General features: G+C 36.2%; 1 protein-coding gene across 7 annotated transcripts in view; it reads left to right on the forward strand.

Moving 5' to 3' along the window:
• USP25 (ubiquitin specific peptidase 25) overlaps positions 1 to 12,608 on the forward strand; it is a 97,107-nt gene extending 84,499 nt beyond the window's left edge. For 6 of the 7 annotated variants that reach the window (XM_064523490.1, XM_064523499.1, XM_064523493.1 and 3 more), the window contains 6 exons: positions 2,790 to 2,968; positions 3,863 to 3,941; positions 5,845 to 5,924; positions 10,652 to 10,775; positions 11,347 to 11,542; positions 12,011 to 12,608. In XM_064523490.1, coding sequence (XP_064379560.1) covers positions 2,790 to 2,968; positions 3,863 to 3,941; positions 5,845 to 5,924; positions 10,652 to 10,775; positions 11,347 to 11,542; positions 12,011 to 12,183 — 831 coding nt within the window. In that variant the 3' untranslated portion in view covers positions 12,184 to 12,608. The remainder of the gene's footprint in view (positions 1 to 2,789; positions 2,969 to 3,862; positions 3,942 to 5,844; positions 5,925 to 10,651; positions 10,776 to 11,346; positions 11,543 to 12,010) is intronic. The other variant, XM_064523509.1, reaches the window with a different exon arrangement.
• The last annotated feature ends 612 nt before the right edge of the window (positions 12,609 to 13,220 follow it).

Below are 13,220 nucleotides of genomic sequence, written 5' to 3' on the forward strand. Positions count from 1 at the left end.
TTGAATTTTCAGGATACTAGCAAGGGGATTACTTTGACACGATGTAAAATCTTCTCAAATGTGATTTTTTGCAAGGAAAGGAAGAAGCTTCTTTTTTGGCTTTGAGCAGCATTCTGTTTCCATCTTAACTGTTACGGTGTATTTACACTAAGAGAAATCCTGTCAAATACAATTGAAAATTGTCTTTAACAGCTTGGTCAGGAAATTGAAATCTCGAGTTTTTGTTTGTTTGTTTAAACAGATGCTTTGAGAAGTGTTATGACCACAGCATTTGTTTCCAGGGCTCTTTCTGTTAACTGTGCCTGCCCCCAGGGAACAGAAATACCTGCCATAGGATGGGTTTTGTTTAGAGTTGTCAGTGTTTTCAAATTTCTCACTTAATGAAAAGCTTCTCCTTGTCCATTTCTTTTCAATGTAAAAAAAAAATGCTTTTTTGAGCAAATCAAGCTCTGTACCAGAAAGGTTAATTACAGTGAACCTTCTTCTTTAAATGAAGGGTGTTTTTATTATTTTAAAACAAAAAAAAATGCAGTTCAAAATAAACTTGTGGCAAATGCTTTGGAATTATCAAGGCATTGCACAGTTACACATTTCTTTCATTGTTTTTAATTTTAGCATTTAATTTTTAACACATTTTCACTGCGTGGTGGGGGAAGGATTTTTCTTTGAGAAAATGTTCTGACACTAAACTGGTGGACGATAGAAAAGTTTCTCTACTCATTTTAAGCTGAATCATGTTTGTAATAACTTAGGACAGGTGGAACACACATCAGCTTTAAGGTATAGCTTAGTATGAATGTATATGTAGTATGCATATAAAGTGGCTCTATTCAGTAGTGAATTTCATGTCTTAAAACAAATAACATAAAATTTCACGTTACTTCATAAAATTACTGAAAAGCTTCTGTGATTTTTTTAATATCATTAGACTCTTTTTCTTCCCCATGTGTTTTTTATAATATGAGTATTTTAAAATGACTGTGTTTTTTTTCTATGATGTTTTTGCTTTGGTATACCCCAGGCAAAACCCATTTGACATGGGTCATACCAAGGTTTGACTTCCCCTTCAGATCACCAACTTGAGGCATGTCTAACACAAACCTATTAAGATGTTTATTGATCAGTGACCTCCTACAGTCATCCTTCTCTAAACTTCATAGCTGGTTTCTTGCAAAATGTTTTCCATAAGATCTTTATATAACATTCTTTACTTTTTTCTGTTACTTTTTTCCATTGCTCCGTTTTTTGTTTGCCATTTAAAGAAACAGTGCTATTTTTCACTGCGTATAGGATTTCTAAATACATAGAGTACCATTTTAATTTGTTTTAAATGAGTGTGTATAAAAATATAGGTTGTGTGTTAGATTTTTTTCTGTTTCTAAGTAATTCTCTGAAATGAATAATATTCTCTGAGTATTCTCTGAAATAAAGAATAGCAACTAATTTTTGTTTCTGGCCTGCTATGATAAATGGGGTTTAATTGTGTAGTTGTCTGTGTTGGCTTTATAATGGCAGCGCTTCTTATGATGTAAGATAATGCAAACTGTTATCCATGGCTTCTGATATTTATAACCAGTTCTCCCAAACTTCCTGTTTAATAATAATGCATCTGAATAACACTTCCAAATACTAAGACAGGACGTTCTCTAAGTTTTCAAGTTTTCCACACACTGTCCATTTAACTCTGTATGAGTAGTGCCCTACCCATGTGTTCAGTGTTTTGAAACAAAGTGCATATTGGGAGAGGGATGGGAGCCTGAAACACTCATAGTGACACCTCAAGAAGTATGCCACTTCCAGGTATTTCAGCATAAAGGAATGTGGAATATTGAACAGGATATTTTTCTACCTGCTTTGGAGTTTTATTTAGTTTCCATGTTGCATTGAAACTTTGATAGTTTTCTTGGTATTAATGCGTGAAGCTACCGTGCTAAGTCATTTGTTTCAAACTGACATTTAAAATTAGCAGTGTGATCACTTCTGTATTTTGAGAGATAAATTATGGAATTTATTAAGATTTGTCACCATTTTTCTAATTGTTTTTCTTGTTGCTGTTGTTCATGCTACATAGTTTCAGTGCATAAAATCTAATTAACATAACAGATGATGTTTGTTAAAACCTAATGTGCTGGTAAAGTTAGAAAAGTAAACATTTCTGGTGACCTCTAAAGTCAGTCTAAAATGTTCAGTGAGGAGTCCATCCTGCCCTACAAGGTGCTAATACTATTAATATTGAAGTATGTTTTCTTTAGAAATCATACAGTTTGGTTTTTGTTGTAAGACATTTTTCATTCTGGTTTACAGTGTTTACAAAATCATGCACGCTCATTAAACTTTCTGTAGGATTTGTTTTATTCATATATTCACATTCTTACCATGAGTTAGAGGCACCTTTTTACCTTAGGAGATTTTACAAGATCCCGTTAAATAAAATGTCTGAAACCTTATGTTGCTTTTGGACAGTACATGATTCAGTATGCCCCTTTAGGGATCAGATAAACTTTCTCCCAGGGAGATTTAGCACAGGATTGGGATTACTTTTGAAGCAAAGGTCTGTCTGGGATATTGGCAGGGTTAGTTGGGGAGAGGCAGGAACATATTTGTCATATGTCTGTGTGTGTGTGTGGTGTTCTTTTTTGAATGTAGTTTAAACTTGTGAGGGGGTGGAATACAGGATTGTTTAAAAAATACTTTGTAGGCCATGTGATGTGAATTACTCTGGTGTTTTGTGAAATTTACATGTTAAAAGTTAACCAAGAAGAATAAAGTATATTTTTAAAATTATCTAGGCGATTAAATTGGAATACACACGACTACTAAAATTAGCACAGGAAGATCCACCACCTGAATGTGATTACCGTTTGCGTCATGCAATTGTTTACTTCATCCAGAACCAGGCACCAAAGAAGATAATTGAGAGAACGTTACTGGAACAGTTTGGAGATCACAATCTTAGCTTTGATGAAAGGTAATAAGATCAGCATGTCTCATTTCCCATGCTCATGAGCCTTCTGTGAAGGCTAGAGACACCCTTTTATGTTTATATAGTGTGTGTAATAGCGGGTAAGAGTTGCACATTTGTTTGGCTTTTACCTTCTTGCTCAAAGTGTTAGACGTAGGGAAGAACAAATTTTATAAAAATTATAATCTTTATAAAAATCTCTGTAAAAAGAGTAAACAAGAAGTTTGGTTTTTATCCATAGGAAATCAGGAGAAGTACTCAGTGGTGGTGTTCATAATTACATAAAGATTTCTGTACCTTCTTTTGAAATACCGCACAAGGCCGTGTACTTTTCATTTCATCACCTGCCTGTGAGCCAGCATCTCTTGCAAAGCCTTGCATCTCTTGAAATGGGATACTGAGCTAAATAGGTAGCTTATTTGAATGAAAGACAACTTCTGTGTTCTAACTGAAATTCCATATACTTACCTATTTAAAAACAATTTGAAAGGTAGAGAACACTAGCGTAATTTCTGCATAGTGACATCTGTAAAGCCTCTGGTTCTCATCCTCAGTCATCGAAGTATCTTGATGATACTTTTGGAAAGTGAGTATCAGGGAGTTTCAAACCATCTGAACTTTAATTTAAAAAGAAAGAGTGAGCAATGCGGCAGTTTAAAAGAGTAAAACAAGAAGTAAAGCTTAAACGGCACATTTTTAAAGTAGGTGTGATGAAAACCCGTGTTCTTTCCTGCTGATCATACTGCGCAAAATAGCACATCTTGCACAGTGTTTTCATGCTGTTTGCATAGGGCTGTAGCGCTCGGTTGCTTATACTGTTTAAGGCTGCTGTCTTTATAGAGATAATATTCTTTATGAATTTGCAGTAATCTCCCATGACTTGTTGTTGCTTTTTGTAAGGTGCCGTAACATAATGAAGGTTGCTCAAGCTAAACTTGAAATGATAAAGCCAGATGAAGTAAACATGGAGGAATATGAGGTCAGTATTTTTTATGCTGTAAATAAAACTGTAACATGAAATAATTATGAGTATGCTTTAGTTCTGAATTTATCTTAACAAATTTCTTCTTGTCTTGTCTTGAGCAGTTAAAACTAGTTTTTGAAAGACTGTTTATTAGTAGGAAGGCTCCTCTGACCAGTTGACCTAAAGCCGTAGGCCTTTTTTCCATATCTGTAGTTCCGAGGTCAAATTTGACTTGAGCCGTAGATAAATGTCAAGTTTATTCAGTCTGTCCTTACTCCTTAATGCGTCTTGACGTCACTAACAGTATTTCATAATTTAGCACATAAGAGCTGGTTGGCTTTATCTATACAGAAATTATTAAGCAGTAAAGAAGTGAGAGTGGTCTCAGACCAGCCTTACACATTTTGAGAACTGTGTCATAGGCATCAAGGTCACGTTTGTGGTTTTTCTCTGGCTGTCTTTGCAGTCATTCCCATTCTCTTATAAGCACCAGATACTTCCATGTGCTGAGACCACATTTAACCACCTTATGCATTTAATTTTCCCTCCTATACTATGTAGAAAAGCTTTGAATTGTTGCTTAAAGAAATGAGCAAATCCCAGACATTAAATTATCTTTTATTTGCCAAAAGACTCCATCTCATACTTAAACATAAATTTGTAGTTGGTTTTACATCAGTTTCAACTCGTAATCCTGTACCTTAAGGCCCCTGAATTGGGGTTAATTGTACCCTAGGCAGATTCCAGTGCACCGCTTAAACCTTATCATTATGCTCATTGGTACAAGCAGTTCCTTGTTCAGGAGGACTAGGGAAGTAATCTTCCCCTCGCCAAACCGAGTGAAAAATACACACTCAGCATTTCTCTTTATCAGATTTAGGACCTACAGTAGATGCTGCTACATTGTAATGTGTCCTCCATGGCCTGTGAGGGGAAAGGACAAAAGGCTGTCATAGTGAGGGGCTTTCTGTTGCATGTTTTAGACTGTGCAAGACTCAGTATCTTACTATTTTCTGTATGGCATTGCACAGGTAAAATAAACAGTTCTGGACTTAACTTTAAGAAGGGGGGAGTCTTCTATTCCCCTGCAGATATGTGGCACTTTTTTGGGTTTTTTTGTTTTTTTTTTTTCTCCTGAGGCACATAGCCAGTGGTTTCTCCAAAGACTGTATCAGTATTTGTCCTGTATAGTGAGTTGGTGTTTCATGGAACTTTTTTCATGCTCTGTGTGTTGAATCCATAAATGGCTATCTATTATGGTTTCCTGTCCCTTATTTTAACTTTAATGAGCAATTGGAAGTTGGCTACTAATCAACTGGAATAAAAGCGCCTTTCGCACTTAGAACACTTACCTGTAAAACATACTAGTTTGTATAAATGGTGATGCAGTAACGTTAATGTTTTGCTCTAGTATAAACACTGTTTTTATCTCAAGTCTGAAGTGCTTAATAAGACATCGTGGTTTTTTTGTCGCTTCCCATTTAATGTGCTCAGGCTTTTTCTGTCTCATTCGTATATTGAAATTTAAGCTTAGTGTATAAAAAGGCTTTCACATTTACTGAGTAAATACTTCAATGTAATATAGGGAAGAAAAAAAAATATTTAGCTTCTCCCCTTCTTACTGTGAAGAAAAAGGGAATTTCCTATAATTCTGACTATGGTGCTCCAAAGATGCTTTTCATTTCTTTAAAATGATAATGCATTCTGTTTAAAAAGTAGAAAAAACCTAGAAATATTTTAGGTATTTAAGAGTTTTCCTTTTATTGAGGGTGGGGGAATTTGGACTGACTTTTCCCACATGCAGCCTTACTAGGAGTCCTTATCATTTACTGTGATTATTCAGCACTAAGTAAAGTGTGTAAAATATTTGTATTTCATGTTTGTGGATGAAATTCTATATACCCTTTCTTATATGCAGAGATGGCATCAAGACTATAGAAATTTCAGGGAAACAACCATGTTTCTTATGGTAGGATTGGAGTTCTTCCAAAAAAAGAGGTAAGTGGTATTACAGAGCTCAAATTTGGTAGAGTGATTTGAAGGCAAAATGTAATAGTGATATGTAAAGCTATTTATAAAATTAAGAACTGTTTAATGTGTTCTTCATTTCATTTAAATATTTAGCCGGTCCGTTAATTTCTTTAGTCTCACATCTACATCAGCTTCCTACTCTTTATCTTGATTTCTTCTTTCCTAACCAAGCCACGGACTCTTTTCAGAGCATCCCCCACATGCACCCATATTCTTCCATCTCTCCTACTCTTAGGGCTGTCTGTAGGTATCGCTTGGATTCAAGAATCTTTCTTCTCCTGCACCACATACATGCACATGCATTTAGCTATTTCCATCAGCCATCATGGTCAAGCCCCCCTACTTAGCTGGCTTTTCCCACAGAAGCAGAGTTTGGCCTTCTGCATTTGTTGGGGGCAAAATTCCACACATGGTATTTTTTAAAGGACAGGAAAGGAGAACATATTTAAGAACTGTCATGCATGACGGTTCTAGCTGTAGCTAATTCCTCTTCTTAGCTACATGAGGCAGTGGTAATTCATTGCCTTCTGTTTTCTAACCAGGTCAGGAATTGTGGATATATAAAATTGGTGACATGAATGTATTTAATGCACTGCAGCTAAAATTTATACTCTGATTTACTACGTGCAGCAAGAAAATAACAATATAAATGCCTCAAAGCATTCTGCAGAAGAGAGTCTTGGAAAGAGAATTGTTCAAAACGACCTCTTTCTCTCATGTCCGGTCAAAGGAACAAAATGATTAGCTACTAAGTGTTTAGTTGCTGTTATCTGCTCTTTGAAAATTGAGCTATCACGTGATACAAATTTCTGATTCTGCAAATAATTTTGACATCAATCACTGATTATCATGTATAACACAATAAGCAAGAGAATTAAACTAGTAATCAAGCATAGTTTCTTGTCTGTATTATCTGTAGGAAATCGCTTCATCTTTCTTTCTTGTTTTGCACGCTCCCCAAACAAAAAAGACTCCAAACACAAGAAAATTTGATTAAAAAAAAAAAAAAAGCTGTTTTATCTTTGTGACAAGCTATGTCTTTGTTTAACAGCTAACACTATAAGCCCATAATCTTGGTTTGTCTTCTGGGTGCTACTGTGTAATAAATACTATATTCATTAATAATCTAAATCTGTGTACGCTACTTTGTCAGTGTTAAACAGCTTATGTGCAAATGTTGGTCAGAAGATTGCCTTCCTTATTTGAAAAATAAGCACACTCATCTTATTTGGTCCTTTAAAGAGGCAAAAAATTCACAGGCATACAGGTGCAGCGTATAGGAACCCTCCTTGTTTCCCTCAAGCTTTATGTGCATTCAAAGTACGCAGGCAGGAAAGGAAGATCTTCAGGTTGTTTGGTACTGAGACTCCAGGACCTTTCACTGTAAAATGTCAGTGTTTTCACTAGTGCACTCCTACCATAATCTGTTCTGACTGGGCTGGGAGAGGCAGAGGAACACAGTTCTCTGTTCTATGCTGAAAAGTATTTTTGGTATGCGTTTCCAGTATTTAGGTTAATTCGCAAAATAAGAATGAGGCAGTTATTACCAAGCATCTTCATAATTTAGCAAACAAGCTTGGAATGACCAGTCTTATACTCTGATATTGAACAGAAAGAAAAATATGCAGTGTTGTCAGACTCACTGAACATTGAAACAAGTGTAGCATTAATTTTCTTTGGCAAAAAAAGTAATTTCATAAATGCTTAAAGAGGTGTTTAGTAAGAAGATACTAAGACTGTAGTTAAGCATAGTTGGAGGATGAGTGGGGATCTGGGGATCTATTGACCTACTTTAAAGGCATCCATTGCAGTTATGCTTCTGTGTTTCAGCTATAGGTTTCCTCATGACTGAAATATTTATTGCAGTTCACTTCTTGCACACTGTAAGGGACCACGCTACCATTCTCATTCTGAAAATGAAACTTACTTGATGAGCTCTTGTGATTCCCTTTCACGATTCCCTCCTTGACCCTGACATTATAAAAATGTAACTTTAAAAATATTTATAAAAACATAAACTTTCTTAACTGAAACATAACCTTCATTAGCAGGACTGTTTCGAGGCTGCTTTTCTTAGTTTTAATAATGCTAATGCCTAGGAACATTCTGCTTAATATCTGGATAGAGCCAGCAATCAGCCTTTACCCAGGTAGTCCCTGATTTCCTTAAACAACTGTAGTATGTTTGTTGAACAAACACAAAAGCAACACTAAAAAAAATAGTCTGGAGTACTACTTTCTCCTTCAGTGCTGGTAGCCCACTTTTATAGGTCTTGGTGCTGAAGTGCTGAACATGCGAATACGTACCTGGAAACAAAGGAAGCAACAGTTTCTTAGGACCTCTGAGAATCCCACAGAAATCACATGGAGGTGCTGTTTGCTGGGAATCATGCCTATTTTCAAAGTTTGTTCCTGATCTTTCATGGTGGTTAATAAGGCCCTCTTTCCACTGCAGGTGAAGAACCAGGGTTCTTCAGGCATGTTTTTACTGATGGTACTATAGAGTTGGCACCTGATGTGGATAGGATGAACACAGGAGTCACCTAAAGAACCTTTTTTACTTGCATCACAAGACAGCTCTTTCTTGTGGTAGTTACTCTTAGAAATGAACTAACTGTAGGCATCAGTGGAAGCTTTTTAACCTTTTTGGGGAAGCCAATATGTTTTTTCAGCCTTGACTGAAATCCCTTTCTCAAAGCAGTACTAAAGTTTAATTTAGCCAGCCTATGCTTTCTACCTCTTTTCCAAAGCCTAGATTCAGCGAGCTACCTAATTCTGTGAGTGGTTTCAGTGATTTTAAGTGCTTAGGCTTCAGAGCTTTTATAGGCTAGAGCTTATATGCACTTCAGATGTGAAAAGATGGACTATGTTTGCTAATTTACACTGTAGTAGTATTGCTCAGGCTTTAAAGATAATACAAGATCTCTGAAATTTGCTTAACAAAAGTGATTCAAAATGACTTAGCTTGCTGTTAGATGAGCACTATCATTGGTTCAGGGGATGATCATGCAATGAGGGGAAGGAGCAGGAAAAGAGGGACTGGGAATTAGGCCACCAGCAGCAGGTTTTTAATTTGGCTCATCATGATGGTTGACACCATCATTTCAATGTGCAGTTTCACAGACACCTGAACCAAGAATGGAAAGGGAGAGAAAGTTCTACTCCTCTTGCTGCATATACAGCAATTGCAGTTTCTTGTATTCATCTTACCCCTTTTTCCTCTCCCTTTTCCCACATGATGTTTTTTTCTGCTGGATAGTCAGTTGAGTTGGTGATTAGTGGTGTGGAGAGTTTGCATGGGCAGGAGAAATGGACTTGAGGAGAGGAGAATGAGACTTTGTCCTTTGATGAAAGCATAGCTTTGGATTTTGAAGGCAAAAAGATAGAGAATAGTGACTGTATTTACGCAGTACACTACTCAAGCAGTAAATACTTAGGATCACAAGTGAGTATGAGCAAATGTCATAGTAAAAAAAATACTTTCACAGTGCATTCTAAAATTCTGGTGTTGGGGTTCATCTTGTTCTTGTAAACAGGAACATTTGAAGATAAAGCTTCAAGCAACTATCACTATTTCGAGCAACCTTTTTCCTTCTTTTTATATTGTCTTGTTGGCAAGTATTGCTGCCAGTCTTGAATTTGCTTACTTTGGAAAGTTCTGACACATATTTTTTGTGTGTCCTTTGTGCTCGGTTTGTGTGCTTGCAAATAAGTTTTAGCCATTTTTAGTAATCTGCTTTGGTTTTGGTAGTTTAAATCCTAACCTTCACCTCCTGTTCTCGCTAGCAGTAAGTGCGTAATGTACTGTTCCTGTAACTTCCCATTAGAAAAACATCTGAAAAATTATCTTTTTGGATGGAATTTTGTTCTAGGTCCAACAAAAATGAGATTTCTAACTGCTCGTTTTTAGGGGAGTTGCCTGAATTGCTTTCAGTGGTCGTCTGTCTTAACCGGGTTTCTGTAAGTCAAAAAATTAACAGTTCAAGGTGTTTGCTGGAAATGGCATGCAGCCGTATGTTGGGAGATCATTAATTGGTGAGATCTCTGTTAATTATCAACCATTAGGTTCTTAGGTATTGTTACTCATTCTTCATCAATGAGCCATATGTCTATTATTGGCATTTAGATTAAAGGCAGAAGTGCGAGTAGACTGTTGGTGCTTGTGCTTTTGAAATGATGTTCCAGCTTCTTCCATCACTTTTGACTTCAGTGGTTTGGAGGCACTTATAGTTAATGAGGCTAAATGTAAAAATTTACAGTTTGTGTTTTGAAAATAAGACAGTGTTAAATCTTATTTGCAAACATATAGATTGCTGCCAAGTTATAGGACACCAGAAGATCAAACCTAATGCGACAAATGCATGCAGGAAAAATTAGGTATTCATGTATATTCAAGGCTAATCCAAAGCCATTTTTGAAGTGGATGGAAAGGTATACATTGGTTTCAGTGAGCTATGGATCAGACTTCTTGTGCAAGTGATCTAACTTGATGATTAAAAAAAAAAACTTATGTGCATAAAATAAGAAGTTGTGTGGTATTAGAAAAAGCAATTTTATGAAGAGATTGAGGGGGGAGGGGTGGACTTAGTCAAACAAGTAAGCCAAATTAATCCTTTGAAGAGCACAGCAGTTAGCTTGAAACAAATGGTACCTCGATGTTGCATCTAATGTTTTTGTTTCTTTACTTTGCTTTAGCTATATGGAAGCCTTGCTCTACCTTATCTATGCTTACCAGAATAACAAAGAACTCTTGTCCAAAGGTCCGTACAGAGGGCATGATGAAGAGCTGATATCCCACTACAGACGAGAATGTTTGCTAGTAAGTGAAGAGTGAAGTGTGTTTCAAAAAGTTGAACTCGCTAGTTGAACTAGCTTTAATGAAATGAACTAGTAGACAAAGCGTTCCCCATTGTTCAAATAATCACTTTCTTTATCATTGTAAATAGTGTGCTCACTGCCATCATGTTTGGCATAGATATGAACAACAGTTGACAATGCTGGTGAGCAAACTCACTATGTTGCCACAGTTCAACAGGGAGACAAATACTGGAAAAGGCATCAGTGAGAAATACTTGTTTTTTCTTGATTCTGTCACTTTTTCTAGCCATAGGAAGAAAAGGCAAAAGCAGGTGGTAGGGCACAGTCTTCAAGAGGGACAGCTACACAGGTTGAGTTGTCAGGTGTCAGTTCAAGTGACTTAAACAGCATCAAATCGTTTAGTACACTATATGGATCATTACTCTAAATGTTAAAGCTCAAATATGACTGTTACAAATTAGCAGGCAGTTTCGTAGGAAGACTGTGCTTTAAACCAAACAAAAGCTGATGCATGGTAAAACATGAAATGCTATATACTTAAAGGCTTTCCTTTTTTGTGGTGGTATGTGAAGAAACTAAATGAACATGCTGCAGCACTGTTTGAATCAGGAGATGATCAGGAAGTAAATAATGGCCTGATCATTATGAATGAGCTTATTGTCCCATGCTTGCCATTACTACTGGTGGATGAAATGGAAGAAAAAGATATTGTTGCTGTGGAAGATATGAGAAACCGTTGGTGTTCCTATCTTGGACAAGAAATGGAACGTAAGTTATTTATTCATTAAGGTAAAAGGCTCTTACGCACCTTTGATGTCTTAGTGTTTTGGATGTCTTGAATTCAGCCTGTATATTTTGTTCACTGGTAATGTATTTCGAGATACCCAGACTTTTGAATACTCCCAGACCCATTTAAATAGACAGCAGTTTTCTGTGCACTGCAATGGGATATCAGGCCTTAAAGGAAATATTTTGGGTGGTGGGGTTTTTTGTTTGTTTGTTTTGGAACAGGAGAGTATTCATGCTGATAGTCTGTTTGGAGGGGCATTTATATTTACATCTTTCTAGGAACCAACATGTCTAGTTAATGCTTTGGAGAACTGAAGAAAGTAATTATTCCAGGTGAAACTCTCTTTCTTCCCACCACCAAAAAAAAAAAAAAGTGTTGAGCAGAAAAAGGAGAATTCCACATGCAGACATAAATGTTAATGTTTGGCTTTCTTTTTTTATTTGCAGCTAACTTGCAAGAAAAGCTGACAGATTTCCTGCCAAAACTGCTAGATTGTTCTACAGAGATTAAAGGTTTCAATGACCCGCCAAAGTTACCTTCCTACTCTACACATGAACTGTGTGAAAGATATGCCCGAATCATGTTGTCGCTCAGTCGAACTCCAGCTGATGGAAGATAAATTCTGCAACCTTCCTAAGCACATTATATAAACTTTTTTAGTTCTTAAACCTTGCCTTCCTATCACAGGGTTTGCTTGTTGCTGCTATAGTTTTTAACTTTTTTTATTTTGATAACTGCAAAAGAGAAATGACTGTACAAACTTTAGCCAGACTGCAAACAATTAAAGCTGAGAATCGCATGGGGCTCAGTCGTTTCAGCCAGAATTGATGCAACATTGCAAGTCTGATTATTATGGCAAAACCGCTTTTTTGCCACTTATCTGTTACAGTATTACTTTGCTTTTATCTTAAGATCCTTTACTTTATCAACAGCTGTCTGGATCATTTTGTGACTGCAACTACTTTAAGTGTCCAGTGCTGTGTAAATACATGGTACTTGGTAGCTTGTAAATGAAATGAAAGAATAAAATTTTATTTATGGCTACTCCTGTGTTTGCAAGCAGATACCTTGTATATTAGTGTAAAATACGGGTATTTTTAGAAGAGATACAGTATATTGATGGGTTACTCGATTTATAGACAAGGTTCTTCAGGTTTTATGGCCAGTTTAGCTACAGGTAGTTGGAGATTACTGTATGTGAATATATTGAAAAACTGTCACAGTATTATACACTATGGTTTTTGTATATTCTTTACTGGTATGTATGACACTGCACCTCAACACTTGTTTTTGTGTGGCCATGGCAAGTCTATTCTGATGGTAGGGACTGGCTTCTGAAGCTAAATAATAATGGCACCTTCCTTCTATTCTTAGAAAAAACTTTTTTAAAAAGCAATTAAAACTATTTTCAGTAGAAATATATTATACAGAGACTCTCAGCAAGATTTTTAGACACTTATTTGAGTAGAGTAAATGAGAGCTTGGAAAAAGTGGGCTTTGTAAAACTTAAGAGTTTATCAGTTTTTTAATTGTTATTTTAGTCATGTAAATGACCAGAAATAAAACCTTCCACTAATTCCTTGAAATGGGTTGCTGTTGTTGCAACAAAAGATCTTAGAAACCTTCTATCTGCTCTAATTGAGTTTCTGAGAGAAG

Source organism: Dromaius novaehollandiae, chromosome 1 (assembly GCF_036370855.1).
Source record: "Dromaius novaehollandiae isolate bDroNov1 chromosome 1, bDroNov1.hap1, whole genome shotgun sequence".
Classification (NCBI taxonomy): domain Eukaryota; kingdom Metazoa; phylum Chordata; class Aves; order Casuariiformes; family Dromaiidae; genus Dromaius; species Dromaius novaehollandiae.